Source organism: Ambystoma mexicanum, chromosome 8 (assembly GCF_040938575.1).
Source record: "Ambystoma mexicanum isolate Mex_15411 chromosome 8, UKY_AmexF1_1, whole genome shotgun sequence".
Taxonomy (NCBI): Eukaryota; Metazoa; Chordata; class Amphibia; order Caudata; family Ambystomatidae; genus Ambystoma; species Ambystoma mexicanum.
In genome coordinates this window covers 9390742-9403861 of record NC_090929.1, presented here as the reverse complement: position 1 = coordinate 9403861, position 13120 = coordinate 9390742, and the positions used below count along the sequence as shown (strand labels likewise).

At 45.4% G+C, this 13120-nt stretch overlaps 1 protein-coding gene across 5 annotated transcripts in view; it reads left to right on the top strand.

Annotated features, from left to right (window-relative positions):
• Positions 1-13120, top strand: part of FPGS (folylpolyglutamate synthase) — a 669976-nt gene that overhangs the window by 575675 nt on the left and 81181 nt on the right. For all 5 annotated transcript variants that reach the window (XM_069609126.1, XM_069609123.1, XM_069609125.1 and 2 more), the window contains one exon: positions 12565-12715. In XM_069609126.1, the coding sequence (XP_069465227.1) occupies positions 12565-12715 (151 nt within the window). The remainder of the gene's footprint in view (positions 1-12564; positions 12716-13120) is intronic.

Genomic DNA, 13120 nt, shown 5'->3' with positions numbered 1-13120 from the left:
TTGTCAGAATGAGACATTTGCCACTGAGTGAGAGCATCCTTTTTTTCAGTGCGGAGTGCGAGGAGGTCTGGGGTGAACCAGGAGTTAGAATGGGTGGTGGGTTTGGATTTACAGGGTTTAAGGGGGGCAATGGAGTTAATGGCTGCTTTGATGGCTGCTTCGTAGGCTGTTGCGAGTGTTTCTGGGTCTGTGGAGAAAGGGGGTCTGAAGGCTGGGCCTTGGAGGAAAGGCAGTAGCCTTTCCTTAGTGAGTTGGCGGGAGCTTCTGGCGAGGCAGGGTGGCAGTGGTTGGGATGGAGGGGTGGTGGAGCAGGTGGTGAGGATGCTGAAAGTGATGATGTGGTGGTCTGACCATGGGGTGGGAAGGTTTCCAGTGATGATGAGTGGGCAGTTATGTTGCGCAATCCAGTCAAGGGTTCTGCCCTGGCCGTGGGTTGGGCTAAAGATGGTGTTGTTGTAGCCCAGAGCCTTGAGGGCTGAGTCGAGAGATTTGGCTGCTGGGTCCTTCTTGTCCAGGAGACCTAGGTTAATATCCCCCAGGAGAATGGCTTGAGATTGTTTCTTGAGGTTGTCAGAGAGGAGGTGGATGAGGGAGGCTTGGAAGTCACCTGTTGGGCCTGGGAGGCGGTAGACAATGTGGACAGCAATGGTACATTGGGGAGATAGGTTAATTTTGACTTGGAGGTAGTCACTGTTGTGCAGGGATTTCTCTACCTTCCTGATAGAAAGGCAGTCTTTGGCAATAATTGCTACACCTCCCCCTTTGGTTAGACGATCTTGTCTGGTGATGGAATATCCAGGTGGTAGTGCGAGGGTGAGTGCCGGGCCAGATGCATCTTGTAGCCATGTTTCACAGATCATGAGTAGATCGAGGTCATGGGTGGTTAGGAGGTCGTGGATGTCTAAAGCGTGGGCATTGATGGATTTAGTGTTAATCATGGCGCATTTAAGATGGGGTTCGGTAGTGGCTCGGATGTGGGTGGACATAGGTGGTAAAACATTTGGCACAGTAGCATTCAAAATGGTGGTAGAAGAATTGCTAACCACAGATTTTACACTGGGGGCCTAGTTTCAGAAGTGGTGGACACAGGTGGTAACACATATGGCACAGTAGCATTCAAAATGGTGGTAGAAGAATTGCTAACCACAGATTTTACACTGGGGGGCTCACTTTCAATAGAAGTGGACACAAGTGGTGACAAGTTTTGTTCGGTTGTGGCACACCTGTGGATGTGGTACAGTACTTTATTTTCTGCTTTGTTGTCTGTATTCATCGACGCTGTAGGCTTTGGGTGGATGAGTCTTGCAGTGATCAAATATGGCGAGGGCGGTGAGGTGCGCGAGCTTAGCCGGGCATTGCGGGTGTTCGTGGGTAGGGGATGGGAGTAGAGAGTGGCCTGCAGCGTGCAGGTGCGTAATCTGATGAATCTACTATGCAGGCATGGGTATGAGCGAGGTGAGTTGTGGTTCTGGCTCTTACCTCCGGAGTGCGGCATAGATTGCTGCTCGTCTGCCGTCTGCCAGAAAAGAGCTGATAAGAGCATGGGAGGCCTTTCCTCACGGCCTTTGCTGCTCGGCTTTGCCTCTCGGCCCTCTCCCCCTCCGTTTAAAGCAGGAGGGGAGGGGCAGGCAGAGAGAGGCAGCAAATGGGCGCTCGGGCCCGCGGCGGTGATGTCGGCTGGCTTCTTTGTTGGGATGACGTCCATGGCAACCATGGACGCCATTTCGAGTCATTGTGGAGCCATGAGACACGCGGCGAATGGCGCTGTGTGTGTGGAACACATGGTTGTTCCGACTTCCATTCGTTCGGCTCCCAGCTGATGCGATCGCGTTGGTCCTAGCAGCAGAGCTGATAAGAGCATGGGAGGCCTTTCCTCACGGCCTTCCCTGCTCGAATCGGCTAAATGAAAGCTTTGTAAACAAACATGATGGAAAATTAGATAAACAACGAAAAACAAGTACTACAATCAAGGATGCGCCCATTCTAGGCAAGAACGCACGATTGCGAAAAGATTCAGTTCCTGTTGCCCGGCTAATAAACTTAGATTCAACTGACGCCTGTCAAACGATGGGTCATCAAAGCAGTGCAGATGGCCTACACGGAAACAGAGATGACACAAATATGACGATTGAAAAAGAAACAGCAGACCCAGGAACAGGCAATCATCCAGAAGCTGAACACTCTGGAGACTCCACTGAAATAAAAGGAAACATCTCCATCGCCGCAGGGCTACAAATTCATAACAATGTTCTGGCTGCCACCTCCATTGCTTTAATGCCATTTATGAAATTATATGAGACATTAAATGATTCGATACGAGACCAAAACTCCTTGATCTGTTCAACCAACAGTAAGTTACTTGAATTGGAAAAATTTAATGAACATCTTGTACAACGCCTCAATGCAGAAGCTGCTGCTTCCCATGGATGGCACTCTCGCCTAAACGAAATAACGAAAAGAGAAGTACAAGAAAAAGTTGATCTGAGTGAAGCAATAATAGAATGCACAAAGTGGATCAGGCACAACGTTGTAGTACAACCCGTGACAAATTGCCGGTTAACAAATGCACTTGTCAAATGCCGGCCACGGAGGCGCTGAGGTCGCCGCAAAGAAGCATCCAGCCAAAGGCACATTTAAACACAGAAGTGCCAGTAAACGACGAAATTGCACACGAGGCAAAGAAATCATTAAAGTCCAACAACCGGAAAAACAATCAGGATAAAAAAGGTGTAAAAGAAAATCCACAACCAAAAGGAGGAAATACAGGAAATGAAAGGCCCCTGCTAGCAGTAAATGATCTGCTAACTCCGCAACAACCAATTGCTGAGCCTGCTCGTGTACAAAACAACAACTCAAAGGAACTTTTAAAGTCAGCAGTTCCCCAAGAGTCTAAAGGACAACCGACGTTGGTGGCTCCAAAAGTGTCCTTTGGAATTTTCTCTGGCTCTGCAAAATCGTTTGAGGCAAAAACTGCTGAAAAGAAAACTAATCAAAACACAAAAAACTACTTCTAAAGGGCCCCCGCTAAAAAGACCACGATCAAATGAGGCAAAGAAGTTTATTAGAAATTTGACAACTCCACCGCGCCTCGAGGCAGCAACATCCACTGTAGCTGCAAATGCTATAGAAAAGTCGAAGAACAATACTAACAGTGATCAAATTCCACAAAAATCCAAATACATATCAATAAAATGAGGACGCGTCTTCTTGTCCTCCTCGTCTGCAAATGAGACATATACTTCGATTGATTTATGCGACCTATCTACATACTCAATCGATGACGAGGACGCTTTGGAAGGCATTGAGGAAACAACAGAAGACGGCCCAGTAATATCTTACGATGCCGAGGCCAAACTGAAGATAGGTAAAAAAAATCGGCATGGCACTCCACGAAATCCTTCTAGAAACCTAGCTGTAGTAAAAAAAAAACAACCCGCACATTGTTAAGGAGTCATCATCATGGGTAAGACGGAAAGCAGTAACGTCATTTGCTTCCAAAACAACAACCTTGAACCCGAAACAAACAACAACACAATTGCAAAAACAATTGCACCGAAAAACTAAAGAAAAAATCTCCACCCGTGAGTTTGTGTACCCCAACTGGGTAAGATTGGAACTGGAAAACACCTTGGAAGATAAGAACGAAGTCAATCTCAACAGAGCAAATGTAATGAGATTATTACATTATATACCAGCTTTACGCAATATAACATCTGATATTGCGATCGTAGAATATAAATCTGAAGCAAGATCAGACTGGGTGATACTTCATATGAAGTCGACAAAACTTGCAAGACCTCTTATCGATGCCAAGGACGGGACGATTTATTATTCTTTGGCTTCGATCTATCGATATGCGAAGAGGAGAATCCACACAGATCTATCACGCCCACCAACAAATGCTCAACGAACACAAAAAATGCGAATCGAGTAGAACTTTGGAAAGAGCTGAAAGCCCAATCTGATCCCATAAACGCTACAAGAAACACCAGGAAAAACGTTTAGGATAAAGGGTCAAGAAGCTTGGCCCAGTTACTAACGTCATGGAACACTCGTGGCTTCGCCCATCTTTTTCAAGGACAGTGCCATAATCAGCTAAAAAGCACAATAATCTGTCTGCAGGAAACATGGCTACAAGAAACACCCCTAAGTGATGATTATTCCGTCTATCTAAATGCAGCCGGGAAAAACTTATTTGGACGTCCTTTCTCCGGCTTAATAACCATGATTGATAATACAGCAGGATGGAATGTAATAAGAATGTCCAATCCAAATCTTTGTGCAGGCTCTAGTTATAGAGAGGAAAAACAACAACAAAGACAACATCCCCAATCAATAAATGCTGATCATAAACACTTATTGGAATCCGGCAATGATAACAGATTCCAATTATTTAGCGCCCATTACCACGCAAAGTCATTCAACCAGATACGGCTACAATCACAAGCTGAACACATGTTACAACTAATTATTCATAACAGCCGGAACATCTGGCAAATTATTAACTCAGATCATTTAACCCAGGCATTTGCGCTATCTAATGGTGTAAGCGAATCAGAGTGGGTAAAACATTATTCCAACGTTTTTAATAACCAAAATTTAACATCTACTCCAACAATAATAACGGAACCCTGTGACTGGTCAGTAACGGAAACTGTGGAGGTCATTGAAAATGCTATCCAACATCTAAAGACCTGGAGAGCAGCAGGGCCCGGCGGCATTTCCAATTCAATGCTAAAAGCCAATAAAGAAAACTGGGCGAAATTTATTAAGGTGTTATTTGATCAAATAGCACTAGTAGCAAAAATCCCAGATTCCTGGCGGAGTGCGATCGTGGTCCCAATTTTCAAAAAGGGCAACCGTGAAGATCCAACAAATTATCGTCCAATTGCCTTATTGGATACCACGGGAAAAATCTTTGCATCCTTTCTTCAGCAGAAAATCGCAAATTGGGCTAACAGTGCCAATATAATTGATGAAAGACAAACAGGCTTCACAAAAGGAGTCGGGGTGGAGCTCAACTTGGTACTGTTGAACATAGCGAAATTGGAAACCCCATGACGCAAAAAAAGACTTTTTCTTGCTTTTGTTGACCTAAAACAGGCATTTGATAGTATAAACCGTGAACTCCTGTGGAAAAAGATATGGGGTTGCCCATTAGACCTATTATCGCAACTTATGGCATGGTACGCAAATACCAAAATCAGAGTGCGCTTAAATGCCGAGGGCACTTTGTCGGATGAAATAAAAACATCTAAAGGCGTAAAACAAGGCTGTCCTCTGGCGGCTCTACTGTTTAAACTTTTTATCTCTGACCTCCCAGTGGCACTTGAAAAAACAAAGACCTTTCCACCTAAAATTAATGGCAAGCCCATAAGTCATGTGATCTATGCCGATGATGTAGTACTCCTAGACTCAACGGAAATTGGGCTCCAACGGCTATTGACAACACTGCAAGCCTACTTAGTCGGAAACCAGCTTGAAATAAATGTGACGAAATCCCAGATCATTGCAATTGGCTCAAATCCAGGTATAAAGAAAGAGTTTCAAGTGGAAGGTGCAAAATGAGTCCTTGGCTAAAGTCGAAGCCATCCGCCATCTAGGAATTTCCTTTAACATCTCGATAAGAGAATGGAGCTGGATAAATGACATAACTCGCATGAAAACCTTCGCACAACAAGGAGCAAGATTGCACGCTAATTATGGGCTCTTCTCTCTCCAACCTATAATAACGTTCTACTTGTAAAAGGTTGCGCCAGCGATCTGTTTCGGAACCGAAGCAGGCTGGAACATTGACGAAAATATCTGGCCGACCCTAGAGGGTCTGTTTTGGAGAAAAATCCTGAAACTCCCACAAAGTACATCCATGGTAGCAGTAAGACACAAACTTGGCCTGGACTCTTTACATTCGATGATGCAGTGGAAATCAATATTAGTATTGCGCAAAATGCGCCTGACGCCAACCGCGAAATCGTATCAAATACTACACAAAAAAAGCACAGATCCGTCAGCATTCTTACTAAATATCTGGGAGACGAAAATACTGAAGACCCTAAAAGCAGCGGATCTAAGTTTGTCTCTAGTCCTGCAAATTCCACAGGTGGCGAAAGTCAAATTTAGGAACTGGCACTGGATAACAAACATAGAAAAACGTAGCCAACAATCATCGGTAATTGATCTGGGACATTCGTGTCAAAAAATAGGTGAACCACCAAGATACCTCAGCAAATTTCCTTCTCGATATCATCGGAACCAGTTCCTCAGATTACGCCTAAACCTCTATACCACCAATGAGGTTCTATGGAGAAGAAAAGACGGAAACACGTAAAGTGACAAATGTCGCTTCTGTGCAACAAGTATTGAAACAAGCAAACATCTGATAATAAGATGTCCAAAAATAGTAGCTCAGCGTTCACTTCATCTTGGGAGTTACGCACCAAAAAATGGGAACATGGGAGACTGGTGGAATTACCTAATCTCAGGAACCAACAGCCAACTGACTTCATAGACATGATCCTACCACAGCATCTCTAATAATGACATAAAATGACTAGAAATAGTGTGAAATGTTGTGAAAGTTGAGCTTGAAGCTGAAGTTGAAAGGAACGACTAAAAAGTTTGTCCTTTTTTGCAAACTAAATGTAAAAAAAAATAATAATAAATAAATAAAATGAAGTCCTAAAGTCCAGCAAATGACCTGCGGGGCTCTCTAAGGTAGAAGGGAATTAACACAGAATTGAAAATTCTCCCCAACACCCACCAGTGTCAAACCACAGAGGGGGCAATACTGAAGCAAGCTAATTATACCAATTCTTGCCAAAGCCAGGAAGAGGCAACAGTTGAGCAGGACATCAGCAAGCATTGCCTAAACTAAAGAGGGGCAAGCGTATTTGTTAGGGAGAATTCTCAGGAATGTGCTAATTCCTCTCTACCTTAGATAGAGACCCCCAGCACCTTTGCTGGACTCTAGGACATTGTTTTTTTTACCTGGAGAGAGTGGGACCCTTTTTTCCCCACTCATGTATTTTAATGTGATGTGGACTGTTTCTTTTGGTTGTGGAGTCTGACAAACTCCATAGGCATCATCTTTTACATTATATCACACAGCGCCTTCATCCCTATTTGGCCCACCTGCGAGACCCACTGGTTGAACTGGGATATGCTACTCCCTATAACTTATCTGGGCCGGTAGGTTGGGGATTACTGTCATCGTGACCCACAGTTTTTTACCTAAGATAGTTTTACCATAGAGCTCACAAGCCCGCACCCCAGCCAGGCTTTCCTTTTCGGCTTGGGAATAGGCTTGTTCTGCCATGCTGAGTTGGCAGCTCACATATGAAGTTTGCGGCATGGAGAAGGACGAGTCTGCCCTGTGCTGAGCCAGGATGGCGTAAAGCCCTACAGGAGCAACATCCATCCTAGGTTCTGTGGAGAGATCTGGATTGTAATAGGCCATGCATGCAGCCGATGCAATGATTTCTGTTGGGGAGAATTCTCAGAAATGTGCTAATTCCCTTCTACCTTGGAGACCCCCAGCTCTTTTTGCTGGACTTTAGGACTTTTAATTTCTAACCTGGAGAGAGTGAGACCTTTTGGAAGTACAGCCAGCTCTGAGAGGATTTCCAGATGAGCTCTTCTTGGGGTGATTGGTCCCACCAACCCAAGGGGAGAAGTCGTCCTTTGCAGGTCTTCTCTAGTCGAGGCGAATTCGGAGCTTCAGCACTGCAGCAGCGCTTCTCCGGGCAAACCAACGGTCCAGGAGTTGCAGCAAGCGTCTCTTCCAGGTTCTTCTTCAGATTCCTTCGTCCAGTGCTCGACTCTGCCTTCCAAGCAAAAAGCCTTGCCTTTTATGCAGGTTTCTCCCCTTCATTTGTAGCCTAGCTGTCACTCACACAACAGGGTGGCGATCATCCAAGGATAGCCTTCCAGCCTATCACCCTTGGGTGCATTCCTGTAACCAAGGGGATTAGGCACAGGGAGTTTCAGGCACCTCCCTCGCTTCCTGCCCTGCTAGACAAGCTAGAGCCAAAGGCGGGCTTCACTCGTGAATCCCCCGCCAAAGACCAAACAAACAGAGGGACCAAACGTGGTTTGGCGTGCAGAGTAAATCTCAAGAAGGACCTTTGCAACAAGAAATGACGAAAAAAGAGGACAAGTCCATTTTGACAAAATGGGCACCCATGGGTGCTATACTGCAGCTGGGAACGCAGCCCGCGGTAGAAACACACAATGGTAGTAAAAAGTATACCACTGCCACCAGCCAATAATTGTAGAAAGGGTAACATAAAAATGCTACATGAGAAACTAGACAAATGGGATACTAGGTAGCCCCTCCAGCACCCTATTGTAAGATAGTGTGTGCTGGATCTAGAAAGTTACAAAATGGTAAGTAAAGTCAATTTCACTTCACTGCTCTTGGAAACAGTAGTTTCCCCAAGAGAAGGTCTTTAAACCTTTGGTAAATCTAAGACTTCTCTGTGTCACTGCACTGAATGTGCTGTGTGCCACAATGCAAAGATGATGCCTATGGAGTTTGTCAGACTCCATAACCAAAAGAAACACAGAGTCCAAATGACAGAAAAATACATGAGAGAGCGGGAAAAAAGGGTCTCACTCTCTCCAGGTTAGAAATTAAAAGTCCTAACATCCAGCAAAAGAGCTGGGGGTCTCTAAGGTAGAAGGGAATTGGCACATTTCTGAGAATTCTCCTTAACAGAGAATGCCCCAATAGTTTTAAGCAACTTGTTTTATCATCATAACATTGTTCAGCGTTAAACCATGAATGTTTTCACATCGGATACAATACATCAGATATAAACCAAAAATAAAACGCTCTGTGAAATTTGTCGGGCGTAATCAATCAAGTAGAAAGCAGCATTGGGATGGGTGTGGTCAAACTAAGGCCCAATGACATCACACAGATGGCTAAACTCAAGAGAAATACAGCTCAGGACAGGGCAAAGAGTGTGCCAGTGAGGTCAATGCACCATGTACCTTGGGATTCTAGACCAAAAAACGTGTTTTATGGTAGCCTCAATATGCTATTTAATTTGTTGTTACTGAAATGGAAGTTAAATGATAAAGGTATTTGTACCGTGCAGCGTTGCCAAAGGAGTTGGTCCCCAGGCACTCTGGTGGATCTGCAAATGGGAAGGTGGGATGGGTTAGTAGGTGAAGCGGTGAAGCGGGAATAGGATAGTGAGAGGGGTGGTGTTATGTTGGCAGCTTCAACTCAGTATACACCGGGTGCTGAGCTTCAGTGTGAGTATCGGATCGATGTCAGTCCTCGTGTGCTGTTGGTGTTTCTTATGTTGTTGCGGTGTTGTGAAGTGCGTGCGGGTTGTAGTGCGAGAGATGGTTGAGGTTTTTGGGTCAGATAAGTCTTTAGAGTTTTTTGTTAGTTGGTTGTATGATGTTTAACACAAGTTCAGAAGTCTGTCCGAGAGTGGCGCTCGCCAAGCCTCCCAATCTCATCAGGAAGGGCAAAAACGAGGTCATGCCTGGCAGTGTTTGGTTTGTGTGGGGCACTCCCTGTGCTATTCTAACGTGCACTGTAAGTGTTCTAATTGCTCCTCGCCGTTCTATTCTAGCAAGCTCTGTAGATGTTCTAATGCTGATGGATTGATTAATGTGGATTGGGTGTCTATTCTCCTCCTTGGGTGCTGGGGCTGGTGTAGTGGACTCTTCTGACAAACTTTCTATCTAAATGCATCTGCCGGTTTGGATTTGGTGTGTCCGGTACGTACGAGTGGATGAGACACTTCAGGGCTTTCGTCTGGGTCAAAGTATGTGATCAGTCTCACTGATGTGAGAGTGGCCGAGGTTAGAGTTATTTTCATTGTTTTAATGGCTGGGCGTTCTGGTGCGTCTCTGCTGTGGTTATGCTGTGAAGAGCCATGATTTGAGGAGTTTCCTGAATGCTAGGTGGTTTGTTGTGTTCTTTATTCTTCGGTAGGTCATTCCAGGTTTTAGGTGCCTGGTGAGTTTTTTTCTGTTGTAGGGTTTTGGTTCCAGGCATATGTCGGTGCTTGATCTCAGTGTTCTTGTCGGTTGATGTAGGCATAGTTTATCGCTTAGGAATTCTGCGCCTTGTTTGTGTATTGCTATGTCCGTGATGCACATGGACTTGAACTTTATTCGCTGTTTTAGTGAAAGTGAAATAATTTCACAACCATGTCCTTTGTGTTCGACGTGCAGGCCGTGAAGCGGCGATGGAGCATGTGTACACAGCCTCCTGTGACATCTTTTTTAAGGATATAGCAATCTTGTCTTTGGAAGAGCAGGTCGCTGAGAAGACACCTTAGCACAGGAGCACACAGGTGGTGCCATAGGGGTGGATAATGAAGTAAATGTCATCGGTGCTGTCGCGGATGATGTTTCCTGTGGCCCCTCTATCAGTAAGGAAGTCCAATGGCTTGCCGTTCAAGAGACCACGCTATGTTTGATGGCAGTGGGCTTTCCTAGTGCAAACACATGTCCTGGTCTGCTTCACCACTGGACGAGGATTGATAATCTTGATAGTAGTGTGATTGGACTTCAGGGTATCGTACTTTCTGATGTGACTTGCGCAGGGTAGGTGCCGGCCTGGATCTCCTTGTTGCACCCTGAGCGAAGATTGCAATACATCACTAATGCATTTAAAAAGACAAACCACACCTCCTCTTACCTTCGAGAGTATAAGGCCATTCTTGAAGACTGCAATAACCTGATGTGGAGGTGCCTTTCGACAGCAGCGGCGGTCACACTCATGAGCCCTTTAACAACTGAAACGAGTAATTTAACACTCGTGGACAATTAAGCAAATTATGAAGCAGTCACTTGAAGGCGTCGGCTTCATACGTGGCGTGTATGTGGCAGTTCATGCTTTCCCATCTATTTCACACCGAGTTCATCCTATTTTAATGTTACAGATTCTCAGTTGGTTCCATGAAACATATCATGTATGCACTTTTCCATTCCTCGACTGACAGCAATCACCCTTGAAACTGGATCAGTGATGTGAACAGGCCTGCTAGCTATCCTTGTTCCATTGTACCACACGCTGGATGTTTAAGAATACCTCCTTTCATATACTCCAGCCTCTGAGAGCAAAATCTGAATGGCACAGTCCCAAGAATTCAAGTTTGCTGGGAGAAGCTGCACATTGATTTAGACCTTCAGAGAATAATGCAAGCATTTGTGAGTCCTGCAGGATTGCCTTTGGTGTGGTTATTTCTTTCACCCGCCGACCCTTCCTCTGTGTTGAGGACAAACATCTATTTCTTGGGAGTGGGAATGTTTCGTTGGTTCCGTATTCAGTGCCTCGTTATGGCTGATCTGTCAGTTACGAACACTGGGTTTTCGTTTCTGAATTTTGTGTCTTGTTCACTTATGCATATTTTGCTGCAAGCACATTTTATTGTATAAATCATTACTGAAAATGCAAAAGTGGTATTTAACACTAGCGTAGGAGGCTTACATTTGAGAATACAGCTGCCTGCTGTGTAGTTGTGCAGGTGTGTGCAGGGCGGGGGGTGGGAGTACCTTTTTGGTGCAGCGGTGCGTTCATTTGAGTGAATAACCAGGTTATTTCTAATCAAGCTAATGTTTCTCCTAAGCTTCTAACAAGGTTGGTTAGCGGATAGTCCATTAGATGTTAATATTGGAGCCAATTCCCTGTCTGTTTGAAGTTTTGGTTATATTGCCATATTGAATGGATTACCATGATATCATCGAATCCGAAATGATCGAGGGAGAAATAACCAAAAGTGATGTTTTCAAAAATAACTTTCGGTTTTTCCTCCCACGTTAATTTCAGACAACCCGGTACACCACACCCCCTTACTTACCTTCTGGCGGCACACAGTCCTTTCCTTTTTATTTTTTCTTAACTTGTCCCTCGCTTTCCTTTTTATGGAAGCGGGGACACCCCTCCACCTCCAGGAACCCCTGTTTTCCTTGATTGGCATTTGGTTTTTTCAATACCCTATTCGGCATTTTTACCATATTGAATGGGCACTTGAAGGCCCGGCGCCTTGCCTGTGTCTGACTGATCATTTCCATGTCTCATGTGTCACACATTGCCATTCCTAAAGGTGAAGGGCGAGCGGCACCCTGCAGAGGGCATGCTCTGGGCACTGGAGGAGGAAGGGCTATGCACTAGGCGTGCAAGAGTCGGAGAACCGTAGCCTGTAGTTTTGTGGTGTGGGCGAGATTGAGCGCACCTTTCAACTGGCAGGTTGCCAGGATGGCACATAGGTATGTGTGTTTGGCATATACCTCTGGAAAGGAATTTGGGCAGCCAGGGTCTTCATGCCTCTAAATGAAGGATTGGAATGAGATTTTTTTGTGCTTTTGCTCTAGTGCCACTGTTTGGGGCCTGGGGACTTTTCTGATCTCTGCTGCTTCCCTGCATCCACTGGCAGAGCCTTGCTCACTTTTTCATTCCTACCCTTATACTGGAAGTGGGGGGGGGGGGGACAGGAGAGAACCTGGTAGATGTGAGTATTTTAAGTCACTTGCTCTGTATTTGGGGGTGCGGGCACAGTGTGTGCTTTCTAACAGAGTGTTTTTCTTTTGGCACAGGGATGAACGATACAGAATGGTTGGGCCGCACACAGATCCTGCAGCGCGGACCTGTCTCTTACTACATCGATGGCGCGCACACCAGCAGCAGCATCCAAGCCTGTGTCCGCTGGTTCCGCCATGTGGCGCTGCACGAAGAAAAGCCATCCATGTAAGGTCCAGCATAGGGGTTGGCCACTGCCCTGCTTGATTGTGCTACGATTTACAGAGCTATTTGCAAGTGTGTAGTAGGAGTCCCTCCATCTTCCATTCCTCTGTGGGGGTTCTGAGATTTGATTGCTAGAATGCCCCTCGGGGGCTGCTTAGGAAGCCTCTGCTGCATGTGTGTTATCTCTGGTTGCTACTGTGATGAGAACATATGTGGGTTAAGAGTGTTTTATCGCTCTTGGGTTGGGTGTTTGCATGTTGCAATATTTGTATTTTTGGTTGACCTCTGTGCTGTCCCAATGGACCGCCACTGTGTGCGTGCTACACCCTCAGCCTTTTGTTGCGAGTTGTTTGTTTTGAGGTTTGTGACTGCTGGATAATCTATGGCCATTTGGTCGGCGTGTTGGAG